The sequence below is a fragment of the Canis lupus genome, chromosome 5 (assembly GCF_048164855.1).
Source record: "Canis lupus baileyi chromosome 5, mCanLup2.hap1, whole genome shotgun sequence".
Taxonomy (NCBI): Eukaryota; Metazoa; Chordata; class Mammalia; order Carnivora; family Canidae; genus Canis; species Canis lupus.
In genome coordinates, this window is record NC_132842.1 from 54,981,199 (window position 1) to 54,993,874 (window position 12,676).

At 41.2% G+C, this 12,676-nt stretch overlaps 1 protein-coding gene across 1 annotated transcript; it reads left to right on the top strand.

Moving 5' to 3' along the window:
• Positions 1 to 114: 114 nt before the first annotated feature.
• Positions 115 to 9,089, top strand: KGD4 (alpha-ketoglutarate dehydrogenase subunit 4). The gene is made up of 4 exons (XM_072826726.1): positions 115 to 302; positions 5,512 to 5,575; positions 7,154 to 7,341; positions 8,100 to 9,089. The coding sequence occupies exons 1-4, from the start codon at positions 261 to 263 to the stop codon at positions 8,115 to 8,117; spliced, it is 312 nt and encodes a 103-aa protein (XP_072682827.1). The 5' UTR covers positions 115 to 260; the 3' UTR covers positions 8,118 to 9,089.
• Positions 9,090 to 12,676: the final 3,587 nt, after the last annotated feature.

Sequence of the window (12,676 nt, forward strand, 5' to 3'; positions counted from 1 at the left end):
CAAAGTAAATAAATTATTTAAAAAAAAAAAAAAAAAAAAAAAAAAAGCTCTCCGGGGAAGGAACAGCTGACACAAAGTCAGCAGGGGCAGGTGGGAGGGGCACGGGGGCGGGGCCAGCCCCAGCGGAGGAGGAGCCCGCTCGGCCCCGCTCGCCCCGCCCCGTGACGTCACGGGAGGCCCGCCCCCCGCCGCCCGCCGCCCGGGGCTCCCGTTATCCCCGCGCGGAGCGAGCGCCCCGGAAGCCTCCCCAGCCTGGGGTCATGATGGGCAGCAAGATGGCGTCCGCCAGCAGGGTCGTTCAGGTAAGGCGACTGGGTCGCTTTTTCGCGCCGTGGGCGGTAGGGATGGTGGCGATTATAGCAATGGCGGAGGCGGAGGCTGCGCGGTGACCCCGGCCCCCCCCGCTCCGGGTTCTGTCTGGGAACTGGACCTGTGGCCGTCGGGTCGGTCAGGGAGCCGGGGCCTGGAGCTGAGGGTTCGAGCCGGGCTGCCGGAGCGCGGGGCCCGGAGCAGCCGGGGGGCCCGGACCCGTACCCGCCCGGGGGCCCGGAGCAGCCGGGGGGCCCGCAGTCTGCGGGCTGGGCTGCCCTGGCCGTGGTCCGGCCAATGGGCGCGTGACGCTGCCTGGACCGCCCCCGAGCAGCCAATGGGAAGGACGCGAACCCCGGGTCTGACCCGCGTCCCTTCAAGGTCTCGGGAATGGCCGGAGCCCCGGCCTGCCAGCCGCGTGCCCCCCGGCGTCGTCCTCAGCGATCCGAGCGTCCGGCTACCGGCTGGACGGGGGGACGGGGGGACGGGGGGACGGGGGGGCAGAGGTGTTACTTAAGTGCAGCTGTCACGTCTTAACGATGCAGGTGTTGGTTTCCCAAGCTTGCTTTCTTTCCCGCTGAGTTTACTTCGGTAGCTAGAGGAGCCCTTTAATCCCCACGCCGCTCACGGCCGCTCACGGACTCCCGACCGCTTTCGTGTTCGCTTCTGCAGCGGTGATTGGGCTTCAGGGGGCGAAGCGGGCGAGTAAAGGGACCCCACGTCCACATTCGCGGTGGTTTCGCACAATCTGCTTTCAGCTCTGAAAGCGTATTATTGCATGGTTTTTGACTTTGATGTGAGACGTGCATTTCCCTCTTGCACAAGCACATCTCTTAGGACTTGTTCTCAAAGCTTTTTGAGTCTGGAAGATAATTCCAGATCTCAGCCTTCAGCCCCTCCGCAAGGAATGATCCTCACTCATTCCAGTTGGTAGATATTGAGCCTTGACCGATTGTCCTGCGAGGACAGGGAAGACCTCTTACAAAGGGCTCGTATCCATTATGTACAACCGTACCTATCTGTAATATATAGCTCAACTTAAAAACGGGTTAAAGAGTTGAAATTGCACAACACAAGACAGACAAACGAGCGATAAGCCTGTGAAAAGACTTTCTACTTCATTACTTAAAATACAAATTAAAATCAGGAAGTACTACTGCATCTATCAAAGTTAAGCAAATTTTAAAAACTGCCCATACTAGGAGAGGACAGTGTGAAGAACCTAAAACTCTCATACATTGCTGGTAGGAGTATAATTATCCTCTAGCCACTTTGGAAATCTGTTTTGTGAGTCTCTAGTAGTTAAACATATCTACCTTATGACCTAGGAGTTTTACTCACAGGTTTATTACCCAAGAGAAATAAATGCATATATCTACAAAAAGACTTCTATAAAAATGCCCAAATGCCAAGCATATATATTTGATGTTTGGGTTGATCATAATCAGAAAGATGATTTATCATTTACAAAATCATTTGACTGCATGAGATATGGGAAGAAGATGGGTAGTTGGATTCATTCAGGATTTGAGATTTACAGGTAAGGTGAAGATAATCCTCCAGCAAGGAGGTTGAGAGTGCTAGTAAGAGGACATTGGGTTCAAAGCTAGGTAAGAAAGGGGGTAAAGTCAGGGTGGAACCAATTGACTGGAATAAGGAACAATCAAGGAACTGAAGGGTTTGGTGAAGCTTACAATGGGAAGTAACAGAAAAGAGTTACACAGAGTTACCGAGTTAAAAGGTTGTAGTTGAGGTTAGATTTTAGGTTAAGATTTTAGGAACAATGCAGCTCCGAACTTAGTGAAGAACTAAAAGAGCTTTTCAAAAGTAAATACTGAAGTACAAGGAATGAAGAGGTAAATAGGCAACTCAAGTTTTGCTAAAGGAAATAGTGCATGAAAAGAGGAAAATGAAAAAAAAAATCACAGAACAATGAAGGAAAAGATTAAAAGGGTTCAGAGAAAGTCATAGAGGTAGAGAAAAACAGGAGGATGCAACTTTTGTATACTAAGTAGTCTCTGAAAAAGCAAATAGAACAAGTCTCAAAACCTAACCTAACCTAAAAGTTAATAAAACTTTCCTGATGTAAAAGAAGACTTAAACCTTTACCTTAAGCTTGAGAGAATTAACCAAGTGTGGTTGACCAATGGATGTATTCTGTAGATTCTTTAGATTTCTTTTTTTAAATTTACTTATTTATTTTAAAGATTTTATTTATTCATGAGAGACACAAAGGGGGGGGGGGCAGAGACACAGGCAGAGGGAGAAGCAGGCTCCCTGTGGGCAGCCCAAAGTGGAACTTGATCCCAGGACTCCAGGATCACGCCCTGAGTCAAAGGCAGTCCGTCAACTGCTGAGCCACCCAGACGTCCCTTACTTATTTATTTTAGAGAGAGAGAGAGAACACAAGTGCATGGGGGTAGCAGGGCAGAAAGAGAGGGAGCCTGTCCCATGCAGGACTTGATCCCAGGGCCCTGAGGTCATGAGCTGACACCAAGAGTTAGTCGCCCAACTGACTTAGCCACCCAACGGTCCCTAGAATCTTTAGATTTTAAAGGAGAAAAATAAAAAAAAATTCTTGGGTGATCCAGGCAACAAGATCAAGCACTTAGAACAAAAGTTATCAGTTTTCAACAATAATAGCTCATAAAAGAGGACACGTGGATAACATATTTAAGGTAGTTAAGGAAAGAAAAGGTGAGGAGGGCACTTGTGTGGCTCAGTCGGTTAAGCGTCTGTCTTTGGCTTGGGTCATGATCCTGGGGTCCTGGGATTGGCCTGAATTGGGCTCCCTACTCAGGAGGGAGTCTGCTTCTCCCTCTGCCCCTCCCCTCAGTCATGCTTCCACACTCATTCACGCTCTCTCTCTCTGGAATAAATAAGTAAAATTTAGAAGAAGAGATAAACCACAGATACATCCAGCTACACTGACCTTCAAGTTGTAAAGGCCACAAATCCTTCTACACCTTTAATAACTCAGGGAATATTGTTCCCTGGTGCCCTTCCTACTAGATCTCCCAGAGAATGAGAGACAGCTGAGGAATACTTAGTTATACCTGGAGTTGTTTCAGTATAGGAAATGGATATGAACATTGAAAGTATGTGACTGCAACAACTAAGATTATATAATGGAGATACAGGTGAAAGACTTGTTGATAATATTATTCTGACTGTTTGGCTCTAATACCACTTTTAAAATGGAGGAATAAGGGGAAGAGTATACAAAAGGTAGAATATGGGACACTTGGGTAGTTCAGTGGTTGAGCATCCATCTTCGGCGTGATCCCGGATCCCGGGATCCTGAGCCTGCTTCTCCCCTCCCTCTGCCTGTGTTCTGCAGTACCTGGTTTCCAAATTGCTACATTTATGCAATTACCCATACCAACCTACTCAGTTAAGAAGTTAAAGATTTCTTAGTGTTAGTATTATTATCATTGCTTTTAGACTAAAGTATAGAGTCTAAGCACTATGAAAGTTACTTGGATTCGCCTTTTTATTCCCTTAGTTATGTTACCAACTCATATACAGTAACAGTTGCTTCTATGTGTTTATATTTAGAGTTTACTCTATTTTTTAAAAGATTTTTTGTTTATTTATTCATGAGAGACATAGGCAGAGACACAGGCAGAGAGAGAAGCAGGCTGCATGCAGGGGGCCCGATGTGGGACTCCATCCCCAGGCTTGGGATCATGACCTGAGCCGAAGGCAGACACCCAGCTGCTGAGCCACCCAGGCGTCCCTAGAGTTTTGTTTTTTAACATGAAAGACTTGAGTGTGCTCCTATGCTGTGGGAGACAACTCTATTCCAGCATTTTCTCACAGCAGCACAATTATGGTGGTGCTTTCAGGCCAATCCCAACAAGCCTATTTACTTCTGTACTCATATAAAATATATGTACTACGTATATCTAAATATTTTGCAGATAAACACACACTTCAATATACTAGTTACAGAGCAACTTAGAGATTACCTTAGGTGCAAATAGTACTGTTTTTGAGTCTTAGCATTGTCTCAGAAAATTTCATATTTAAAGGTCCCTATAAGTTCCTCCCTATAGTTCCTCTGGAATTTTAGGGATAAAACATTAATAGTCTGCAAATATCTGTTATAAATAGTATTCTAAAAATACATATTTCTGTGGGAATAGCCTTCAGACCAAAAGTGTTAACAAATGTTTAAATCTGTTTTACGGGATCCCTGGGTGGCGCAGCGGTTTAGCGCCTGCCTTTGGCCCGGGGTGCGATCCTGGAGACCTGGGATCGAATCCCACGTCAGGCTCCCGGTGTATGGAGCCTGCTTCTCCCTCTGCCTGTGTCTCTGCCTCTCTCGCTCTCTCTGTGTGTGACTATCATAAATAAATAAAAAAATAAAAAAAATAAAAAATAAAAATAAAAAAAATCTGTTTTACGTGGGTTTGGAGATTATAGTGTTTTCTTATTTGTGCTTTTTTCCGTTTCTTCCAAATATCTGCTAGTTATTGACATAATAGGAAAACAACACTCAATACAAGTCAGGATGGGGCACCTGGGTGGCTCAGTGGTTGGGCATCTGCTTTGGTTCAGGATATGACCCTGGGGTCATGGGATCAAGTCCCCTCAGGGAGTCTGCTTCTCCCTTTGCCTGTGTCTCTGCCTAATAAAATCTTTTTAAAAAAATAAAAGTCAGGAAACTTCCAATTCTTACCAAGCAGCTCAGCAATATATGTTATATAACATAAATGTATATCATCTTTTTAATAGGGCTGTTTTGAGGTCTGTTGGTAGTATAGTAAAATGTCTTATAATGTGTAAAGTCCAAAGTTATTATGAAGAGCAGATAAGATAAATGAATTAATAGTTCATAGACCAGTTTTCCTGGTTGGAGAAGAGTAAAATAGTAAGATTTAAAGTTGCTGTTAATGGGGCGCCTGAGTGATGGGCAGTTGAGAATCTGCCTTTGGCTCAGGGCATGATCCCAGGGTCCTGGGAATGCGGGGAGTCTGCTTCTCCCTCTTCCTCTGCCCTCAACTCCCAAGCTTGTGCTCACTCTCTTGCTCTATCTCAAATAAATAAATAAAATCTTTTAAAAAATAAGGTCGCTGTCAAATACTAAGTTTATTTTAACAAAGGTATCTATGAAGTTCAGTAGGTTGTTTCTTTTATAGTAAATGAGTCTATTTTAGTGCCTCATCTTTTTTTCCATGTATTTTATTTTCCCTTTAGGTAGTCAAGCCACATACACCATTAATAAGGTTCCCTGACAGAAGAGACAATCCTAAACCTAATGGTAAGTTGTACTTCAGATTTAAAAATAAATAAATAAATATGTACAGGCATATTTATATATGAATATTCTGTTACAGGCATTATTTCCCATTTTATTTTTTTTATTTTTTATTTTTTTATTTTTTATTTCCCATTTTAAAATCAGGGAGAGACCATTGTAGCTTAGATCACAATAGTATGCTAGGTGGCATGCAAGTAGAAATTAACTTGCTACCTCCATTTAAAAAGGTGGTGACTCAACAGAACATGTCTCTGAATTTTTTTTCTTTTTTCTTTTTTTAAGATTTTATTTATTTATTCATGAGAGACATGGAGAGAGAGAGAGAGAGAGAAAGAGAGGCAGGCAGAGGGAGAAGCAGGCTCCATGTAGGGAGCCCAGTGCAGTACTCGATCCCAGGACTCCAGGATCATGCCCTGGGCGGAAGGCAGATGCTAAACCTCTGAGCCACCCAGGGATTCCCTTTTCTTCTGTCTTGTTTTTTTTTCTTCTTCTTTTTTTTTTTTTTTTTTTAAGATTTTATTTATTTATGAGAGACAGAGAGAGAGAGAGAGAGAGAGAGAGTCAGGCAGAGGGAGAAGCAGGCTCCATGCAGGGAGCCGGATGCGGGACTTGATCCCGGGACTCCAGGATCACGCCCTGGGCGGAAGGCAGACCCTAAACCTCTGAGCCACCCAGGGATCCCCTTTTATTCTCTCTTTTCTTTTTTTTTAAAGATTTTATTTATGAGAGACACAGAGAGACAGAGACACAGGCAGAGGGAGAAGCAGGCTCCATGCAGGGAGCCTGACGAGGACTCAACCTGGGTCTCCAGGATCATGCCCTGGGCCGAAGGCAGCGCTAAACTGCTGAGCCACCCAGGCTGCCCTCTTCTGTCTTTTTTTTTTTTTTTCTTCTGTCTTTTAAAAGACTCTCCCGCGTTTAGGTTGGGAGAGAGATTGTGAGGAACAGTATTTTTCTGCCAGCCGAACTTTTCTTTCATTCGCTTATTTATTCATTCATTCAGTAGGTAAGACTGCCTTACCCTGAGCAATCCTTGCCTATAAAGTAATTGAAAATCTAAACCAGTCCTATTTTCCTCTTACCCCTCCCTTTTATCTGATCTTTTATTTTATCCCTGTGTTTTTTTTAATTCCAGTATAGTTAACTTAGAGTGTCCAGTATAGTGATTTAACAATTCTCTACATTACTCAGTGATCATTATGATTATCCCTGTTTTTATTATAAGATATTTAATCATTAATTCAGGGAGGAGTTTAACAATTTTTTTTGAGTGTAATAATTTTTAACTGTAAATGCCACCATATGACAAAAGTTAAGTAATGTAGATGACCCATATGGGTTAAACTCCATTATCTAGAAATTTTATTATTTTACAGACTTGTTTGATTTAGTAATTCATTCACTTAAAGCTACTTTGTTTTATGAAATTAAATATAGCTACCCAACTGTTACTCAGTAACACCTCTTAGAACTACACTTAGCATTTGAAGAATGACTTGCTTGTTCAATAATAGATAACTCAAAGTAGTATTTTAAGACACCTGAACAATTTATTTCTCTAATTACTTTTTTTTTCAGTATCAGAAGTTTTGAGATCAGCAGGACTACCGTCTCATTCTTCTTCAATTTCACAGCATTCTAAGGGAAGTAAATCACCCGATTTGCTGATGCATCATGGTCCACCAGATACTGCAGAAATCATAAAAACATTACCTCAGAAATACAGAAGGAAACTTGTGTCTCAAGAAGAAATTGAATTTATCCAAGTACGTCATTGCTCTTTATCTTAGTACCTTGCAAAACACGTGAACATTTTTGGCTTTTGGAATTTCATAGACTGATTTACTTGCTCTTTCCATCACCTTGTCATGGCGGGTCCGTAGTTAAAACTAAGATAGTCAGGTTGGCCAAGACTATAAGAAATACACCATGTAACAAGCCCTCAGTAAAAGTACATGAAGGAATATATGTGTGGAAGTATAATATGGGAAGTAGCAATAGCTATAGCCACATGAAAAAAGCTCGGTAAAAAAAAAAAAAGAAAGAAAAAAGCTCGGTAGAGTCCTTGGTAGTTTTCCAAGGCAAGGTGTGAAGGGCTGCTGAGACCAAGAAATTTGAGGACCATCAATCAGGGTCAACTTTTGAGTCCCTTCCGGATCAGAAATTGTTTTTCCTTTTTTTTTTTTTTTTTTAATTTTATTTATTTATTCATGAGAGACAGAGGCAGAGACACAGGCAGAGGGAGAAGCAGGCTCCATGCAGAGCCCGATGTGGGACTCGATCCTGGGACTCCAGGATCGTGCCCTGGGTGAAAGGGAGGCGCTGAACCACTGAGCCACCCAGGGATCCCAGAAATTGTTTATAATATTGATAGGAGTGCTTAAGAGGAATGAAAAACTGAAATCGTTTTTAAATACCTAAAGATCATTTGCTTAAAATGGTGTAAACTTGTATAGTGGCTGTGAAAGCATTTCTTCTGTAAAGTTAATACCTAATCTTTTTGCTTTGTTTTTTTCATTTTCAGCGTGGAGGTCCGGAATAATCACTGACAGTGTGGCTGCTGTTTGTCATCAGACAAAAGAATAGTCTTTACAATAAAGAACTTCCAAAATGGCACATGAGAAATTATACAGTAAACAACTTGAATAAATACTCTGTTAAAAAAAAAGAAAAAAAATATAGAAAATTTAGATGGACACTTGTATCTTCTAATATATGTTATCTTGGTCAGTTTCTTCACAAGCTTACCTAATTGCTTATATACTTATTAAAGTATACATTTTTAAATGTTAGCCTATTAATTTACTCTCGATTATCAAGTATTACCAGTGTTGAGCTATTAAAAGCATACAATATGTAGTAAACTATCATAGGTTTCCCATAATTTCACTTTTGTTTCAGACATGGAAAGATTTACCATATAGATTGCTGCTTTGGGGGAATGATTTTTCCTGAAACTGGATAAGGATTAGTGAAAGAATGACTCCATTATTTGTTCTTTATTTTTTTAACATTTTTTCATTCACAAAGTTACTGGAGTATAACTAGTTTAAAAAGCATATCCTACACTAGATGATAAAAATACAGTTAAGGTAAAACAGGGAACTTTGTGGTATTAAAACTGGGAGTTAACACAAAAGATTATTTGTAACCTATATTCAGAAGAAAATACCAGAGTTTAAAATGGAAAATAAGAGATCAAAATGAATATAATCTAGGAAGAGATGTTTGATTAGAAATTGCAACTTACTATGTTATTAAGGGTGTTAAGTCTTAAAAAAAAGGGGGGGGGTGTTAAGTCTTACTATTTGATTTATTTTACTGTTTTGTCATGTATGCAAATTCTGAAAACCACTTTCTCAAACTTAATGTCTGAAAGCCTCTTAAAATCAACCTAAATATTTACCTTATTAAAGCTATTTATGGAACTTTAGGGGCTTACAGTGCCAAGGGTATGCATTATTGTGAAACTAAAGCGTCACAAAGCTAAATAAATTTTCTTCCATACGTTGAATGATATCTAGAATATGCTTTAAAGAAGTCGTCCCTAATAAATAAAATAAATAAAATAAATAAATAAATAAATAAATAAATAATAAAAAGTCATCCCTAATAGTAAGGGTAGCTTGTGGGCATTAGAGTCAAATTGTTATTGAATATTACTCAGTTGCCTGTGGATTAAACTTTACTTTTTTTGTTATTTCATAGTTGATCTGCTTTTCTTATAAATTCTCTATCGTGGCCTAGTATAAATGTTGCCCAAGTCGAATACGAAATAGGTGTTTGGTGACTCAGCAAAACAATGTGACTCATTATTTTTCTGTTATTATTTTAAAAACTTATTTGGAAAATATTCTAAAAGATTAGCACTATTTTCTTCTTTCTCCTTTTTTTCACTTCACTAAAAGGAAGCCAAGGTCGATTTTTTTGCTTTCCCAAACAGAGTGGGTTCAAGCAATGAAGAATGATTTGTGTGATACTGTGGGCCAGCAGTCAGAAACCCCATACTAGAACTGTCTGAAGGTCATCTTCATTACAGCTCCTACCATGAATGGTGCAATGAAAAACTATCACATTTACAGAATTTGTCAGCTTAACTATGGCAAAAAGGCATCTTCAGTAGGAAATGGTGTCATAGGATGAGCTCCCAAAAAGGATAGATTAATAGCCAGTATTTTCACTTAGGAGTTAAGCACTTAAATGTACATAACCATGAGAAAATTGCCGAATTTGTTCAAGTTTCCGTTTTGCTCCCTAACAGTATATAATATAGGCAGGATCAATTATTGTGTATTATTCTGTAGCAAATCAAAACTTAATGACTGAAAACCCAAAATGTGGCTAAAACAATAATCACTTATTAGCTCATGATATCTCTGGTTCTGGAATTCTGGAGTAATTTGGCTGGACAGTTATGCTCAGTGTCTTTCAGAAGGTGCAGTCGGACTCCAGCCAGGGCTGCAGTTACCGAGGGCCTGTTTGGAGCTAGATGCTCTACCTCCAGGGTGGCTCACTCACTAGACTGGCAAGTTGATATTGGCTGTTGGCAGGAGGCCCCAGTTCCTCCCCACATAGTCCTCCTCACGGGGCGGCCTGATTGAATTCATGGCTTGATGGCTGATTTCCCCCAGAGTGAGTCATCTAAGCATGCAAGGCTGAAAGAGCAGTGCCTTTCTACCTAAGAGTTAGAAGCCCTGGGGCAGCCTGGGTGGCTCATTGGTTTAGCGCCGCCTTCAGTTCAGGGCGTGATCCTGGGGGTCCCGTGTCGAGCTCCCTGCATGGAGCCTGCTTCTCCCTCTGCCTGGGTCTCTGCTTCTCTCTGTCTCATGAATAAATAAATACAATCTTAAAAAAAAAAAGGTACATGCACTCAATTCTGACATATTCCACAAGTCACACAGAACAGTCTGTTTCACTGTGGGAATAGACTACACAAGTGCCCTGACAGCAGAAGGGAAGACGCATTGGGCCATCTTGGAGGCTAGCTAGTGCTCATATGTGCAAGTGCTTTGTAAACTGGACAATGCTATACAGATGCTGAATGGCATTTTATACATACGGTGACCTAATGAACCCAGAATAACACCTAAATAACTATATTTGTTACCATACTTAAAATGTCCCCAAATAGGAACTTATTTAGCATAGTCTAATGCAGTGATTATGAGTTCATTTGCCATAATACAGTTTGGAACCTCTAGCCATCACATTTATTTTAAAAAAATTTAATTTTTTTTTTAGATTTTTATTTATTTATTTATTCATAGAGATGCAGAGAGAGAGAGGCAGAGACACAGGCAGAGGGAGAAGCAGGCTCCATGCAGAGCCTGATGTGGGACTCGATCCCGGGTCTCCAGGATCACGCCCTGGGCGGCAGGCGGTGCTAAACCGCTGCGCCACCGGGGCTTCCCAAAATTTTTAATTTTAAAATAAATTTCTGTGGTTTTGTTTCATTTAGTCTTGAGAGTCACAGAGAGGCAGAGACATAGGCAGAGGGGGAAGCAGGCTCCCTGTGAGGAGCTGGATGCAGGACTCGAGCCCAGGACCCCAGGATTAGGCCCTGAGCCAGATTCTCAAGCACTGAGTCCCCCAGGTTCCCCTAGACATCACATTTAGCTCACTATTTAGCTTAGTAGAAATCATTTGGTAGAAATAATTTCTACTACAAGTGAGGTTAGATTACCGTTTATAAAGTGATGCCTTTTCAGAAGGAACTTTGACCTAAGTTCTATGATAACGTGTATCATTAGGTACATCTAGGTACCGTTAAGAGAAATGATAAAGATGGTATGCTTTGTGTCATGTATGAGGATTTTGCCTATGAAAACGTCAACTCAATAAAGACCCAAGTGGCGGGCAGCCCCGGTGGCACAGTGGTTTGGCGCCGCCTGCAGCTGGGGGCGTGATCCTGGAGACCCTGGATCAGTCCTGCGTCAGGCTCTCTGCATGGAGCCTGCTTCGTCTCTGCCTCTCATTCTCTCTCTGTGTCTCTATAAATAAATAAATAAAATCTTAAAAAAAAAAAAAGACCCAAGTGGCAAAGAGTTGGAAGGTGACTAGTAATAGTTATGTGATAACAAACTTAGCACTGTAAACATTATTCTGGGGGTTTTGTAATTGTAAAGCACTTAAAGCCTTGTGGCAACCCTTTCAGTAGTCCTATTACAAATGAGGAAACTAAGAATAAAGTCAAAGATTTTGCTCAAGTAGTGAGTCCGGTGACTGAATGCTCGTGAGGCCAGTATGCAAATATAAGTAGTCTAGATACAGAGCAAGAACTTACTCTGTATTACCTTGACTAAATCATGAACCTTAATATTCTCCCTTCAACACCTCTAACAATGAATATTCTCAACTCTTAGAAACATCAGATGCCTCAGCTCAAAACCTTGCAAGTATCATTTTTTCCTCCACAACCCATATCCAGTTTATCAGCAAATCTTTTTTTTTAATGCCTTGCTTTTTTTTATTATTTTTTTATTTATGATAGTCACAGAGAGAGAGAGAGGCAGAGACATAGGCAGAGGGAGAAGCAGGCTCCATGCACCGGGAGCCCGACGTGGGATTCGATCCTGGGTCTCCAGGATCATGGCCTGGGCCAAAGGCAGGCGCTAAACCACTGCGCCACCCAGGGATCCCTTATCAGCAAATCTTATTGCCTAGAAGCCAAATTGATAAGACATATAGCCATCTGGATAACTGCAATTATTCTTTCGCTGGCCTTGCTTTTTCTTGCCTAAGTCTATATTGTGGTCTTACAAAACAACCATAGTGAATTTTCTAAAACATTAAGTCAGATCATATCACTTTGCTAAAAAGTCTGCAGTGGCTTTTTCTTTTCTCTTTTCTCTGTCTCTCTTTGCAGTGTCTTTTTTAGTGATGTCTTTTAACACTCAATTTTTTAAATTTAATTAACATTTAATGTATTATTAGTTCCCGAGGTATAGGTTAGTGATTCATCAGTCTTATATATATCCAGTGCTCATTATATCATGTGCCCTCCTTAAGGTCCATCATCAGGTACCCCATCTCCCCACCTCCCACCCCCTTCAGTGACCCTCAGTTTGTGTCCTATGATTAAGAGTCTCTTATGGTTTGTCT